The following is a 17,165-nucleotide window of genomic DNA, read 5'->3' as shown; positions in this document are numbered from 1 at the left end:
CAGTTTTTCTCTACTTTATACTGATTAATATCTTTGCAACAAAACACAAAAGAATTTGCCAATATGCGAAACAGAAACAATGATCTCAAACTAGGCTCTGAGACTGTGATCCTCTTTACAGTTAGGTCTCAAAAAGGCACACACACATAAAGGCCTTTGTGTCACAGTCAAGGGCTCTCATTTAAATCAGTAAAAACCAGTTCACACATAGCAAAGATCAGGACCTCAGCTCTAAGGACTGAGTTTTCACTTTAACTCAAGTTTTAATTTCTGTTTTACTCGATTACTACTCTGTGAATCACACTTAAGGCGATCAGATGCTAGCAAGTAAATGTAGGGCAAATGTGGGAAGCATTACTAATATTGAGAGGTAGTCTGCAAAGCTGATACATATAACTCGTTGAATAAACATAAGCTATACGGGTTAAAAGTTTGGTATTAAGAATATGAACAAAATGTGTGCTGTTTTAAAAATAACATTACTGCCCAGTTTTTTGAGGCATAAATGGAAGGCTTTGTCTTTGTATGCTCTTTTATTCACCTTTTCCTGTTGCAGTAACTGTTATTTCAGCTGCTGTTCTGTCTGTTAGTCATCTCTGGCTGGGAATGCAGATTTCTGCACAAACACGTGGCTGAAGAAGAGGCAACTAAAAAATGTGGGGAAGTGTCTCGTGAGACAGGAGCATGAATGGATTACGATGGCTCTCCCTCCTGCTCATGCAAAGAGTGCTCGCTATGTGTGCCTTTCCTAAGCACTCAGTGTTTAGTCTAACAATTATGCAAGGCGGCTTTCTTTTTTATATGTTAGGTGCAGGACAATATATTCGCGTTAAGGATGCAAACACAAGCTTGAATCAAAACCACAGTAATAAATCTGACTGGCCCTCATTAGCTAAAGGGCCTTAAAACCCAGCCTGATTTGTCCATGTAGCACACAGAGTATAACACATCAATTACAGATACTGCTGATCTCAACTCATTTTGTGTATATAGCACATCTCTCCACAAAGTCATTTTCTTCATTCAACTTCTCCCCCACCATGGACAAGACCAAAGAGCTTTCAAAGCAAGAAGCTTTGTGAGAGAACATAACACCTGTTAGTTCGACCATTCAGAATGCTATGCAAGATCCTGCCTGGGTCCTGGGTCCATCAGAAAGGTGATTGATTGGCCCATAGCAGGAGCAGTTAAGGTAATTAATATAGCTAGTCTCCAGACCTCAATGCATGATGCATCGTGCTGGCAAGTACCACCCAAGAAACAGATTTAGACTGTTTCTGTGAAGAGGAGTGGGCCAAAATCCCTCCTGAGATGTGTACAAACCTGGTGACCGAGTACAAGAAACATCTTATCGCTGTGCTGCCAACAAGTGCTTCTCCACCCTTGTACTACTAAGTCATGTTTTACTTAGGGATTAAGGTCACTAACTGACATGCAAATCAGTTTATAACTTTCATGTAGTGTATTTTTTTTTCAACATTTTGGTTGATATACTGTCTCTCTACATTAAAATGAAACTATCATAAGACAAATAGACTATTCAATTTTTGTAACTGTGCAAACTTACAAATTCAGCTGGGGATCAAATAATATTTCCACCATTGTGTGTGTGCCTACTTTGTCCTTGCAATAACCCCTCTCTAGATGGGAGATTGAAGGATTTCTGTGCAGTCCCATACAAAGTAGAACACCTGATGGATATGTACACAGCAGATATGTAAAATGTAGGTCTCAGCAGTATTCTTCTCCATTCTTACCCAAAGACACCAGGCTTGAAAATAGCTCTTTTTTTCTCTGTCTCTCTCACAGGAATAGAAAGACATCTGTGACTTCCTGTTTGTAAATGATAAAATCACAGTTTTTCCACCAATAATCAGCAAAGCATTCGCAGCCTATAACAAAGACATTCTTGTGGGGAGTCGACTATCAGTGTTTGCATGCGCAGAATTACTTTTATTTGTATTTGTAGAGTTTTATTTAGCCATGTGTGAGAGTGAGAGCGTGCCTGTGCGTGCGTGTCTGCTCAGGGAGGACAATGCTGCGGTTCTTGGTCGTATGCGCGTCAACGGAATCCCGTAGTGCGTCATCCTGTGACTGTTCTCTCGAACAGCGCTGTGATTGGCCGCAGACTGGAAATCTCCCCGCCCATGTATGGAAACCTTCCTGCGTCATGGGTAGAGTAAAGCCAATCGTATAAAGTTGTTCCCGGGTCCAGAGCTCAGGGACTGCTTCTCAGCTGAGAGACGCATAAGATGACACACGGTCGTTTGTGGAATACGGACCGTTCAAAACACTTGTAGACGGACCCAACAGGTGAGAATGAGGATTAATGATCTTTAATACAATAGACTTGAATGCAGGATGTCGTTTTTTCAGTTCTCAGATGTACGGCTGCAGCTGAATGATACTAAAACTTAATCTGGCAGCAAAATAACTTTAAATCGGAACGAATGCAGCCATCTGTTTACACCTTTATACACGAAAACGTGTTTGAAGTTGTGCTTGCAGAAATACATTATGTTGTAAGTTTGCTAGATTTACATCTACACTAATATAGGCTACGATTGGAATAAGTATGTCAAGTGGGTTCCCTCATCAGTCTTCTCCGCGGTATCGTAATATGTAACATGTGATTCATGGGTTGGCATTGGACCCATGTCTGAAAGTCAAGCTCAATGAACTTTGCAGGCGTGACTATATATATATACCCCACGACTAAGTGATATAAAAAAGCGGGTAACCTTCTCCAGTAATGAATGATGCCTAACGCGCCTCCAGCCGGGCTCTTTAATTTCTTCGAAATTCACCATGTGGCGGTTCCTTGTTGTGGATTTGCAGAGGGGTTCAAGAATGTCGCGCATGATGGTCTTCCTTTAAGACTTTCTGCATATCTATAGATGCTGCAAAGAAGCATACTTGATGTTAATTAGTGTTGTATCAAACTAATGCTTGAGAAGTTAAGACATCCAGGGCAAAGCCAGACATTTTTCATGAAAAATCTACAGCAACATAAATTAAAAACAGGCAATATTTTGCTATGAAATTTTGAGCTGAATCACTGCAATGACTTTGGGCCACTTTTCAGATGATTCTAGTCCGTTTTTATTTGAGTGTTTATAGTATTGTGAGCTTTTTCTTTCCATAATAATACTTTTATTCTAACTTTTAACCATTGGTTATCCAACGTGTGGCCCTGCACTTATGTTGTCTAAGGCTGTGGAGAAACAGTGTCTTCCACCTCTGTTATAGCTGGTTAACCTGCCAAAGCTTGAAGGTTGGGTAAAGATAATGACAGGATTTTGTGGCTTCTCTTATATTCTCATTTTTTGTGTTTTTCAGTCTTGCAGTCATGACTTGCATATATTCCCAGCACGGATCTCAGCCTAGTGAGAACAACCTCGGCAGCTCAGAGTTTCAGAACACAGACTTTATCTCCAGGCTGGCTGTGGGAATGAGTAGCCCACTGGACCAGCACCTCTCTGCACCATCCTTGCCAAGCATCGGCTCCCTGGTGGGCACTCCCACGGGAGACTTCGATGCATATTCATGCCAGTTTACTACGGCTCCTGCCCATGTTGCTCCATCCTCAGCGCAGGAAACTCCTTTCAAGCTCGATGAACTCCAAGTTTACGGCTGCTACCCTGGATCTTTCATGTTGAGTTACCCCGATGAATCTGTGTCCCCCACTGGGTCAGATTATTATGGCAGCCCTGCATCAGCCTCGGCTCCTTCAACCCCTGGGTTTCAGAGTCAGCACACATCCACCTGGGATTCAGCCTTTGGGCCATATTCACCCAGTCCAGGGTACTGGGCAACCGAGGAGACATCAGCACCCCATGCACCATCTTTCTTCACGTTTGGTGCAGGATCCATGGAGGATATGTCCCCTTTGGGTCAGCCACACTTACGAGATCATGATGCTTTTGCCTTGAGCCATCCTCACCCATCTACGCTGACCTTTCCCACCTTGGAGATGGAGCATGCGCGCAGCTTTGATGGTGCTGACCAACTGGACGCTGGAAGCTTGTCACCCAAGCTGAAAAGTCCAGGTGGAAACGAAGGCTGCTGTGCTGTGTGTGGGGATAACGCCTCCTGCCATCACTATGGAGTTCGCACTTGTGAAGGATGCAAAGGGTTTTTCAAGGTAATAACATCTGATATCTCTGTCCTGCAGAATCACCTATTTGAAAACAGTTGTTATCGAATTGTTTGTTTGTGCTATGTGAGTTAAGAGCATTTCTTCTTTCTGTTTTACAGCGTACTGTGCAGAAAAATTCAAAGTATGTATGCCTTTCCAACAAAGACTGTCCTGTGGACAAGAGGCGGAGGAATCGATGCCAGTTCTGCCGTTTCCAGAAGTGTCTAGCTGTAGGCATGGTCAGGGAAGGTGAGCGCAGTGCAAACACACATGATTCATAGTGTAGAAGGATGCTAACACTGAACCTGAAGTAACAGATTTACCACATTTCTTATTTTGTTTGTTTTGTTACAGTTGTCAGAACTGATAGCCTGAAAGGGCGAAGAGGCCGCTTACCTTCCAAGCCTAAAATTATTCAGGATGTAACAGCTGCTGTGTCTCCAGTGAGCATGATCGCCGCACTCGTGAGGGCACATATTGACTCAAACCCCAGCGTTGGGACACTGGATTATTCCAAGGTAAGAAAAATACATTTTCTACAGCTGTTTCAGTTCTTTTGGAGTAATCTTTGCTAAAAAATAAATGAATAAACTGAGATAGCTACCTAAATGTCTGCGCTGTGTTTAATTTCAGTATGTTGAGATGGATACCAGCCCTAATCAGAAAGAGGACGCCAGTGACATCAGACAGTTTTACGACTTGCTTACAGCCTCCATGGAGGTTATCAGGCAGTGGGCAAATAGCATCCCGGGATTCTCTGAGTTCTGTCTTGAGGATCAGGAACTGCTGCTTGAATCGGCATTTGTTGAACTCTACATCCTGCGTCTTGCATTTCGGTGAGTGTAACTTCCTTTAAAAAAATTTAAACTACCTCTTTAGCATTTACTTTTGACATTCTTGAGATATTTTATACAGCTAACAAACTGTGTTTCTCTTGTGCAGGTCTGATCCTAAAACGGAGAAGCTCATCTTCTGCAATGGAGTCGTACTTCATAAAACGCAGTGCGTACGGGGTTTTGGCGACTGGATCGAGTCCATCTTGGAGTTTTCGCAAAATCTCCATCGCATGAAGCTCGACGTTTCCTCCTTCTCCTGCCTCACAGCCCTCGTCATAATCACCGGTAAGAAACTATCATGCTGAGTTCAGATTACAGCACTATATATAGGGAATCTGCTTCAAAATACTGACATGACAGGTGTATGACAAAATATAACATGGAGCACATTATATATCACAGCTGACCTAAACGCAATCTACACTGTGCTATATTTCAAAATATAGTCCGCAATTTCAAAGTGGGGTCATCTTTGATACCCTTATATTGGTCTTTATTTGCTTGTTTCCTCCCTCTGTGGCCACGATGCTATGCTTTCCCATCTGTATTTAGTTTTATTTTGTTAAAGTCAGATAAATGATTGCTTAATGACTCTTATATTTTCTCAGATCGGCATGGTCTTAAGGAACCAAAACGTGTGGAAGACCTGCAGAATCAGCTCATCACCTGCCTCAAAGATCACGTCTCTGGCTGTGGCTCTGACTCTTTGAGGCCCAATTATTTATCCAGACTTCTCGGGAAGCTGCCTGAGCTCAGGACTCTGTGCACTCAAGGCCTCCAGCGCATCTTTTACCTTAAACTAGAAGACCTCGTTCCTCCGCCACCGATCGTGGAAAAAATCTTTCTGGATACGCTTCCATTTTGAGCGTGAGATGGGAGATATGCCATCTGTGATGTGAAATCTGGAGCTGATCTGAGAGCCAAAGCAAACAGACTGAGTGCTCATACTCCAGGTAGCAAAGTAAAACTGCATGCAGCTAAGAAATAAAAAAAGCAATCCTTAGGGATTATGCATTATTAGAAGTAAAGTGCTACTTCTGACTTATAAAATGAAATAAAACTTGTAGAAGTCCCTTTTTTTGGAGCAATCACATGATTCTTTATTTGGTTAGGAAATTGTAATCTCTCAAGATGGAATTAGAGAGGTCATCTCATGGATCAAACAGTAACTGTTTACATACGAGGTGCCGTGAATGGAAACTTTGTTAAACTGAGGGAAATGACAGCACTTTTCCAAACAGTTACAAATGAATTCAAATAAGGTCCGCACCATCATTTGAATGATATAAGCAAAAAGCATTAATGTGATATTTTCAGCTCCAGTATTAAAATAGCCAATACCCACAGATTTATTCAGCAGTACAGTTCATGTATCATGAATCGACTCTGAGCAGCTAACATACTGTGTATTTTCCAGTACAGTCTTACACACTGGTCTTGTTTGTAAATGATTTTATATCTGTTATGAAGTCTGGTGTTGGTGCCACTTGAACTGTTTTATACAGTTTGTTTTGGATGAGTTGTTTTTATGTACAAAGATGTTCTCTTCTACTGCAGATAAACACTTAATAAAATGTCGAACTGCATGTTTTGAGTGCGTTTGTTGTTTTCTCTCTGAATGTTTAGGATATTTTAAATGTCTTAATTTATTTATTGTTTAGCTCAGGCAGCGTTGGGGAGTAATGAACCGATCGTACATCTTGATCATTCACTCGCTTCTTTTTTTTGTTGTTGTCATTTTTGATATAGCTTCCTACCGAAACTATAAAAAGGAAAAGAACCATAAAAGGAAAGGAATGTTTTTTTTATCTCACGCTGCCTGTCTTACTGTAATTGAAGCCCCTTTTGCAAGCTCCGCCTCCAATTTCCACTACAAAGTCATGCCCAGGCAGTGCATTTGGCAGGCAGCCACCACCACACACTTAGAGCATGTGCAAAAGGTGTTACTCAAGTCTCAAACTGCAACAGCATAATCATGGATAAATTTCCTGAAAATATCAATCATTGGTATTTATAAGCCAAGGTTCAGGGTAGTTATTGCATGGTGGAAGTTGACTGAGTGGTGCAATTCCCCCACCATAGAATCAGGTGTCTGTCTGATGGTCTTTGTATAAATATAAAGCCAAATTCGATATTAACTGTGCTTTTTCTTTAACTAGTGAGTATTTTTTAAATGTAGTTCTTCTTATGCATAACTAGTGAACAATTTGCTGCAATAAATCCAACTGAGTTGTGTGAATTATTTGTTACATCTTACAGTTTTGTGTCACTTGAACTGTACATTGTGAATTTAAAAGTCGTTCCCAGCAAATGCTTGTTGACCAAGCTATGAAGGTCGGTGTACTACAAAATGAGAAAACATCTTCATCAGTCTTACGACCAATGGCCTAAAAATTCTCACAACACAATGTAAAACTTATCAGGATAAACAAAAACAAGTGTTGAAGTCAGTTGGACACACGTCTTGATGTTTTGTGACTTCTGAAGTTGATTGTCACCAGTGTTGGAAAATTAACTAAGATGTATGAGATTCTGTTTGTTCATATACGATGTTCTGGTGCTATAAACCTCATAAAAATGGAAATAACACAACATACTGTAACTAAAAGAAGGAAGCCACTGTGGTAGGAGCCACTGGTTTGCAGAGTCACGGTCTGCTAACCTGGACTGAGCATTCTGGTAACTCTAATGGCTACCACCACTTATGAAACGATCAACATACTGCACTCAATAAAATGAAGCTAGCAGCTGACACCAAAACACCAAAAATCATTTACTGATTTAGTACAGATCAAGATCGAGAGAGCATTTGGGCTGTTTTCCCATATACTTGTATGTGACTTGTAGGACTTTCTCCAACCAGAGGCATCACCCGCTGCTATTAGAAAGAATGCAGGCTTAAGGCACTTCCACATTGGCTCATCAGAAACCACCTCTATCTTTTACATACAGTCTATGATAACTAGGAGGAAAAAAAACCCATGGAGAATACTTTTCCACTCACCAATTTAGTTAAAGTTTCCTCTTCAATGTAGCGGCATGTATTTCTATTTATGGTAGTTTCCATCATATTCCATCAAACAAACAAAAAGAAAGAAAGAAAGAAAAAGAAATCTGCATTGCTTGTGACTGTCTGGTGACCTGCAATTCACCATCTTGAAAAACTGTAACATGGCAACCTGCAGGAAATCTATGATTAGGGTTTTCTTTAAAGCCATTTAATAAAAGCAGGAAAATAAGGAATCTTGTTGTAATAAGCGGGACAGGAGGACAAGGGATAAAAATGCTGTGCAGTCCCACATAAAGATGCACACTTTTTCACCCTGACGGCAGCTGCAGCTGGAGTCATCACATCACTTGTGTTTTGTCTGCTTTAATATGCTTTCTTATGTTGCAGCGTGCTGAGCTCTCTCTCAGTCACTGTATACTGTTGTGAATGTAGCCTGTTAAACCCTTTGACCTCAGTCAAGATGAGTTTCTTCCTTTGGCGACAGATCAGTACATACCGCTCAAAAATGAATCCCCTCCACCCTCTTCCCTCCCAGATATGTGCTGATCTGTTTTTAGAAGCTGGTGGATTTCTCAGTTCGGTCTCAAGTGACCCAGACTACTTCATCATTGCATAACGAATACATGTGTGAGTGTATGTCAACACACACATGAACCTCATAAAAACAACAATGGGAAGTGACTCAAAATGCTTTCCATTGTTGTTTTTGTAGAGCCAAAACACATTTAACACATAAATATGAAAAACACACAGATAAATAAAATTGTGTGTGTGTGGGTTAAGCATGTGGCACTGCGACCCATTTAGCAGTATTTACATGGGATCATATTAACAGTCAAGCAGGAGAAAGAAGATGAGATGTAACAGTGAAGGCATGGAGACCTTTTTGACCTGATGATGTTGCAAGATGAGAGTTCAAAACCAAAATTAGATCAAATTCAGAGGAGGACATGATTGAGCATAAAATGTATTTAAAAGTCAGAGTAACCTTCACTAAAAAGTATCATGTGGCAACAACAAACTAAAAATGTGTTACATTTTAATGCTGTTCTTCCATTGTTGAAATGACTGTCTGGACCAACATGTTGTAATGATGCACAGATGATGCCACACTAAGGTTCAGGGATCACAGAACTATCAAGAGTCACTACACTGCATCATTATGAGTGGCTCAGGATAGTGCTTTCTATCCTTAGCTGCACTGTACGATAGACCCTCAGTACGTGTTGTTCTCTACTGTGCACATCTCATGTTTCTTCATGACAGTTGCAGAATCTCAGATCTCTGTCTGGTAAGGTAATGTATCTTAATACACAAGCTGGAAGATTATATAATTGGAAAAGTGAAGACTTGTCCAAAAAGAGCTGCTATATAAAACCAGTATCGCTTTGATTACCAAACTTATGTGAGTGATAAAAATAGCGTGGATAGGACAACTCTTTTATGATCTACTCATTACACTTTGGTTGAAACTGGGGAAAGTGAGAGTAACTTGAACATGTCTTGTTAGATTTCAGGTGATAATAGATGAACAAGCTGTGACAGAGTTCCTCATGTGTGTAAAAAAATTCAAAACAAGACTAATTGAAAGGTTTCTGTTCCAAATACATGCTTTAAGCTTGCAGAGTGATGAGCTTCATAAGAGACTCATCTGACCAGGAGTGAAATAAAATCTGTTGTGTAACAGATGAACACGAGTGAGAACATGGTGATCAAGGGGTTCATCTACCCATGCAAATAATTGTTTTAAATATGTCCTTGAATGTGTTTAGATTATTTAAATTTGTTTAAATCATTTTAAAGAATTGTGATTAATTCACAGTAACACTCAAAACTCATTTTGCACAATGTAGAACAATCTTGATATCAGCCCTGCAGAGGCTTTGATCCTTGCCCAGCTTGTTTGGGTCATCAATCAAGCTGGGCATTCCTTGTTAATGGATTGAAACCATCAGAGATGTTTTTGTAATAGATTTTTCCAATTACTGAAGAAATCCATATTATTGCAAGTTATATATACATGTTTCTTTCCAGATGTTGCATAAAGCTTTTATTACAACAGAAGTTGTTGCAGCCACAAAAAAACCATAAAATTGTCTCCTAAGAGAACCAACTGAAAAGAGGACCCAGAGATCCTCTCTAATACAGAAGATTTATTAGAGCTTCAAAAATCACCAATTAAATGCACTCTACAGTTCATATCAGCGCTTCTCAAGACACATCTTGACATCAACTGTTGGACAGGAAGCAGCATGTGAGGCTGGGAAAGAATGTCTCGGATTCCCAGACCATCAGCACCGGCTCCCCTCAGGGCTGTGTTCTTTCTCCTCTGCTCTTCTCCCTGTACACCAGGGGTGGGCAATTCCAGGCCCCGGGAGCCGGTGTCCTGCAGGTTTTAGATCTCACCTTGGGTCAACACACCTGAATCACATGATTAGTTCATTACCAGGCCTCTGGAGAACTTCAGGACATGTTGAGGAGCTAATTTAGCCATTTAAATCAGCTGTGTTGCTTCAAGGACACATCTAAAACCTGCAGGGACACCGGCCCTCTGGGCCTGGAATTGCCCACCCCTGCTGTACACTAACTGCTGCACCTCCACCCACCAGTCTGTCAAGCTAATCAAGTTTGCAGACGACACCACCGTTATTGGACTCATCTCGGACGGGGATGAGTCTGCCTACAGGAGGGACGTTGAACATTTGGTGTCCTGGTGCAGCCACAACAACCTGGTGCTGAATGCCCATTCGGACCAAAACCTCTCGCCATAAGAACAGTTTCTTCCCTTCTGCTGTTGAACTCGTGAACATTGGCCATATGACTGTTCGCACCACAAACACATGACCCTATACTGTGTTCTCTGCATCTGTTCAATTTTTGCACTGATCATCACCTGCATTCATGTATATATCTATCTGCTTAGCACTTTTAATTTACATTTTTATTTAAGTGTTGTCTTACAGTATGTTTTGCACTAAGTACCGCAGCAATTTCCTAATGTTGTAAACCTGCTCGACATTTGGCAATAAAACCCTTTCTGATTCTGAAGGGGGCTACAAAACAAGTTTTTCGCAGTCAAAGAGCCACAAAAAAGCCATTGGAGGAGAAGAAAAGGATAAAAACCACAAGACAGTAGATCAGGTGAAACCTGGACTTTAGTCTGATATGTTCAAACATAAGCAGACAAACCAGAGCAAGACAGCCACAGCTTCCAATCTCTGCAACTCAATGACATCTAGAGTGTAAAAATTTGACTTTTTATTGTAGTTTGACTAGGAAACATTATGCAATTCGTTAAGAACAGGAGAGTGATTGAGCTTCATCTGAGCCAAAGGTCTGAATCGTTATCAGTTTTAAAGCCCTTGTTATGACAAACCACAGTGAAGCAAGAGTTAGTTAACAATGGGCTTGAACTTCGTCAGACAAACAGAACAGAAAAAACTTAAACATTTGTTTTTAGAGAATATTATTCATCTATTTTACCAAGCTGAGATCAGAATGAGATCAACTTGGTTTCCATGTGGCCACTAATTTAAAATGAGTTTGACCCCATTTGTTGTCCTAAAAGCTGATACCGCCCACGTGAAGTCATATTTAGTAGTATTTAAATGAAACAATTTGAATGGGAAAAGAGCAGGAGTTCCTCGTATTCTTTTCCTTGCCCCGGGATATTTACAGTACGTCACCTTTTCTCAGCACTGAGTCTGGAACAAAGCTAATTTATTTCAATTTATGTTTCCAGAAGGCGTGTAAATATTGATTTGGTGATAGATGTCCAACCAAAGTACGAGAACATGTTATAATCAATAATGTTTTATTGCTAATCAATAGCAACACATGTGGGATGGAAATCAGATGGGGTGGTGAAATGAAAGCCATTTCTTTGCACATTTACAGGTGTTACATTCTCTAATATATACTGAGCCATTTTTCAAAGGGGTGGGGTGGGGATGGGGGTAACTTAATGCAATATATTCAGTTTTAGAATTCATATTCAATGTTAATTGTAGCTAGGCTCAAAGTGTGTTCACGCTAGTTTATTTTTTATAAACAACATTTTCATATGCAAAACTAGGGTGGCAATAGGGGTGGCAAGAGGTTGTTTTAGGGCCACCCCATGCCTCCACAGTAGAGCTGCCCCTGCAGCAACAGCAGGATTGTGTTAAAGGAGAACAGTTTGGAAAAGAACTGTGATAAGAGATGCAGTGAATCAAATTAAGCAACTACAAAATTGTATATTTTCATCTGTTTTAATAACAATAAGTCTCATAAAGTTAATCCAGATATTGTCATTAAGAGAAAACTTAGACAAGCAGATGACCCCCTAATAGCAAGCACTTGGTGACAATGGGAAGGGAAAACTCCCTTTTAACAGGAAGAAACCTCGACAAGAGCCAGGCTCAGAGAGGGGCAGCCACCTACTACGACTGGTGAGGGGAGGGAAACAGGACAAAAGACACACTGTGGAAGAGAGCCAGAGTAATAATAACTAATAATTAAATGCAAAATGGTAGGTAAACACATAGTGAGTGGAAAAAGGGTGAGTGAAGTGCAGCATGGGAAACCACAGCAACCTAGGCCTATTGAAGCATAACTAAGGGAGGATTCAGGGTCAGCTGATCCTGCCCTAACTCTATGCTTTATCAAAAAAGCAAAGTTTTAAGCCCAATATTAAAAGCCACATTATCTGTCAAACACAGTGTAAGCAATATTCCAGCACAGACATGCAAAGCTGCGAGCAGAACAGGGTCACTAGTGTTTATCTCACTAGCTGGGACCACATCCTCAGTGACGATGATCGACGATGGATGAGGAACCGTGCACTGGTAAATGGTAAATGGCCTGTATTTGTATAGCGCTTTACTTAGTCCCTAAGGACCCCAAAGCGCTTTACACTACATCCAGTCATTTACCCATTCCCCATGTACTAACGAGAAGTGGATGAAAGAAAGATTAGAAGAAAGAAGAAAAAAGGGGCGGGAGAAGGGTGGGGCATGAAAATGAGAACAGCAGGTATTGGTGAAGGGGCTTATAGAGCCTGAGGCCGGAAGGGGCGTGAATGAGGTGTGATCCCGCTCCTGAAATTCAGATAATATCTCCACTTATGATGTGACTGTTCATGGAAGGATGAATTGTGAAAAGTCCTCTCTGCTCAGATTCAGCCAATGCTCTAAAACTGCAAATGGATAATGCAAAGTGCAAAGGCAGTCTAAGAGCGATCAATCTAATTTCTCTCAAAGCAGAGAACTTAGATATTTTTCTGTGGCCAAGTCAGTCACCTGATCTCAACCCAACAGAGTTTGCTTTTCAGTTACTGAAGATGAACCTAAAGGCAGAGAGGCCCATAAACAATTTAGGGCTGGCAAAGCATCTCAAAGGAGGACACAGAAGAATTGGTGGTTTTCCAGTCTTCAGACAGTTATTGACTTCAAAACCATGACTTAAAATTATATTAGCTTGCTGAATTACTTTTGAGGTTCTGAAAATGAGGAACTTAATATAAGGAACTGAATATGAACTTCTTTATGAATAATTCCTAAAGAGTTGAAAATGAAATTAAATACGGTTGAACACCTGCACATCAAATTACATCCTCTTTGTATGGAGGCTTGTATGGTGACTTTGAACCTAATGGTACCCCTTTCTTTTTTGCTATTTTGCAACTTCTGATCATTTTTACTCTGTTCATTAGCATCATCACAATTAATCCTAAAACAGTGACTCTGGTTAGTTGTATGCTCCCCAGTCTGAAGCCTGGAAGGAGACACGAAGCAGTGAACTCCCAGTGAGAAACAAGGCAGCAACCAAAAGTAACTTCAGGTGCCAGTGCATCGAAGACTGTATCACAAGATGAACTGATCTTGTCACTCCAACATGTCAGCATGTAGCTGATAGAGCTGGTGACTGCAACCTACCATAAAAAAAGAAAAGAAAAGAGTAAAACCAGAGACAAAGACGATTTTAACTGATAGCATTGATTACTTTGCCAGTTCTGTTGGTTACAGTAATTGTGAAATTAAAAATTGTGATACATATGACAATTTTGTATGACAAATTTAATTTTACTTGTTGCTACAGATGAAAAAATAAACATTCAGGATGTTTAAGTTAAATTCAGTATTTACAACTGTGGTACTTTCCGGTTTTTAATTCTACTTTTAAATCTAATACATTTTGATTCTTCACATAAAGACCCTTCTTGTTCAAAAGTTTTAACACAGTCCAACTTCTCAACTAAGGAACGGATCTTTTTCCACTTTTTGACATAACATAACACCCTCCCTCCCTGTGATGTCTTTAAATAAACTGGCAGCCTTGAAATAATCACATATGTATCTGATGCACAACCACGACAATGAGCACAGGGTACTACTAAAAATCTGAAGATTTCTTCCATGCTGAGATAAAATCACTTTCTAAAAATACTCATAAAATCTCAGATACGAACACCCGCGGTATTAAGAAATCAGAGAGCATCTGAAGAGCTATTTATAATACTGGCTCAGTTCAGTTTACCTCCTTTTTTTTTAAAAGACACTTTATGTCACATAACGTGTTATTTAAATAGACAGCATGGGCTCCTACTAGCAGTTATTCGTTGATAATACACAATTACATCATTGGCTGGTTTAAAAAGGGCACCGTGACATTTAAGCCTGCTTAGTGGCAAGGTTATAAGATCTATATCAATACAAGCATCTTCATGTTCCACCTTAAGTGGTCATACAAGTAGTAACACAACTATAAGCAGCTCTTGTAGCTCATTGAAACATATTGGTGTTAATATATAGAACAGAGGTCCCGCAGACTGGGTACAGATGCATGAAAAATAAAAGGAAAAAACAGCATCAAGTTTCTTAGTCAGGTGTTGACACCGTGTCTTGCTTGATCAGCTTCAATGATCCTTGGCATGGATTCTACAACTGAAAATTACTGGTAGGGATTGGGGATTGTACAACAATCCTAAAAAAGAAATTCCCGTATTTGGTATTTTGATGACGGTTGTCATCAAAAGGTCAATCATATTTAATTAAGTTGATGTTAGCTAAAATGGTTAACATCAATTTAATATTTATCAGATGATTGGTGAATGTCCATGGATGGAGTTAATGTCATTCTGTAGGATACCAATCCCAGAAATACAGAAATATAACAAATTTGGTCACGTACTATAAACTTTTTATTGCTTTGTAGAGATGCTTTCCTCTAATAGGACCGGAAAACCTTAGAACAAAATGTTCCCTCACTGCATAATAGAGAGATCACTTCGCCTTAGAGGTGAAGGGTTCACGTTTTTTTCTTTACTCAGTCACCTGTTCTTACAGATGGTCACAGAGCAGTTTAGCGCCCCCGTGAACATTTCTAATAATAGCCACAACTAAAATAGACAGTCATCACATGAAATCAATAATGCCACTTAGATATGACAGAGTGGGCTTGCATGCTGCCCCTCACACTTGGATTATCGTGACACTTGCAACTAAGCTCACTCTTATGCGGCAGCTTTGGATGCATGACAAAGTTAATGTCAAGAGAGAAATGTTCTTTATACCCGGAAAAGCCACATGTTAAACATGTCTGACAAGAGAAGATCATTGAATCGATGTGTGATAATGAAGTCAAAGTGACAGAACGTAAAGAGAAAGAATGAATGTAGAAAGTTGACAAATAGCGCCATCCAGAGGTCAGAAAATGACAGTTAATACACAGCTGTGCTCAGACTGATCTTGGGTATGAATGTTACTCTGGCCTTTTAATGGTTCTGCATAATCCACACAGGATCAAATATTTACGTATATTCACTTTAATCTTTTAATACATGATGAGGGCCAAAGCACATTATCTTCTAGTTACTGATCATGATTGACTACAACTGGTAGTTTCTTTTTGCCAGAATAAAAAGGATTTGTTTGACAGCACTTACTGGATTGACCAATACCCAGCACAATGTGAAAGTCCAAGGAATTCAGTTAACATCTAAGGACAATTGTAGATTTACACGAGTTGGGAAGGCCGTTTCTAAACAGTTCAAACTTGTCCTCAGGATCTCCTTACCTGGATGATTGAGCATGTTCAGACAACTGTATGCAAGTTCAGGAACAACCCAGGAATCACTCAGAGTGAAGCCTGCCATGAACTGGAAACCAGTATCACAGTTTACCATTGTCATGGTCTAAGAAGGTGCTGGCCAAGAAAGACACCCCTGCTCCAAAACTGACACCTTCAAACTCGACTGAAATTTCCAGCTGTCCACGTGGATTAGCCTTCTGGAGAAAAGTTTTATGGTTGGATTAGACAAAGGCAGAACTATCTAGCCACAATGACAAGAAGCATGATTGAAGGAGTAAAGGTGAGGCTCTGGGGATGGTTTACAGTCACTGGTGCATTATGAAAAGTGGAAAGAGTAATAGAGGATGACGTGTACCTACAAATTCAACTTCACCTCAAACCAACAGCTAGACCAGTTGAAACCTAAAAACAATTAGGTTTTTACTTCAGTTAATTTTATTTTCAAGCATTTATGAGCCCTGATCCACAGGATATTTAAGGGCTAAAAAACCCAAACATTTTACCTCTATTAAAAATTACAACCACATCCAACCACTCCACACAAAGGCCCAGCAGGACTTTGCAAACCTCTTAAGTCATGTCAAACTGGTTTCTTGAACTTGATAGCAAGTTCACTGTACTCAAATGACCTCCACGTCATCAGATCTCAATCCAATAGAGCAGCAGTCCCTAACCCCCAGGCCTCGGACCGGTACCATGTGTTATGAATAAATTTTCTTTTTTCGGTACCGGTACTAGTTTTATTTTGTTGTAGTTATCCACGACACCTTAGGCCGGTCCATGAAAATATTGTCGGGCATAAACCGGTCCGTGGCGCAAAAAAAGGTTGGGGACCGCTGCAATAGAGCACGTTTGCAATGTGGCGGAACATGAAATTCCAGTCATGGATGTGTAGCAACTGTGATGCAATCATGTCACTCAAAATCTGAGGAATGCGTGGAGCACCTTGATGAAATTATGCCAAGAACTCATTCCAACTCAATTTTATATAGTACTAAAACACAGCTACCTCAGGGTGCGTTATATTGAATGCTAACCAATCAAAGCAACACTGAAGTCAAAGTGTTCCAAGCTGTTATAAGCGTCAAATATGGGATGTGCTGCAAATATA

At 40.2% G+C, this 17,165-nt stretch overlaps 1 protein-coding gene across 1 annotated transcript; it reads left to right on the top strand.

Annotated features, from left to right (window-relative positions):
- Positions 1-2,202: 2,202 nt before the first annotated feature.
- Positions 2,203-7,160, top strand: nr4a1 (nuclear receptor subfamily 4, group A, member 1). Its single transcript, XM_085394443.1, has 7 exons — positions 2,203-2,313; positions 3,340-4,144; positions 4,258-4,387; positions 4,493-4,656; positions 4,772-4,974; positions 5,081-5,259; positions 5,583-7,160. The coding sequence occupies exons 2-7, from the start codon at positions 3,350-3,352 to the stop codon at positions 5,837-5,839; spliced, it is 1,728 nt and encodes a 575-aa protein (XP_085250569.1). The 5' UTR covers positions 2,203-2,313; positions 3,340-3,349; the 3' UTR covers positions 5,840-7,160.
- Positions 7,161-17,165: the final 10,005 nt, after the last annotated feature.

The sequence above is a fragment of the Rhamphochromis longiceps genome, linkage group LG20, assembly GCF_057381845.1.
Source record: "Rhamphochromis longiceps isolate RC_006_pf linkage group LG20, R_longiceps_female_GT1.1, whole genome shotgun sequence".
In the NCBI taxonomy this organism is placed as follows: Eukaryota; Metazoa; Chordata; class Actinopteri; order Cichliformes; family Cichlidae; genus Rhamphochromis; species Rhamphochromis longiceps.
This window is presented reverse-complemented; position numbering and strand designations above follow the sequence as displayed.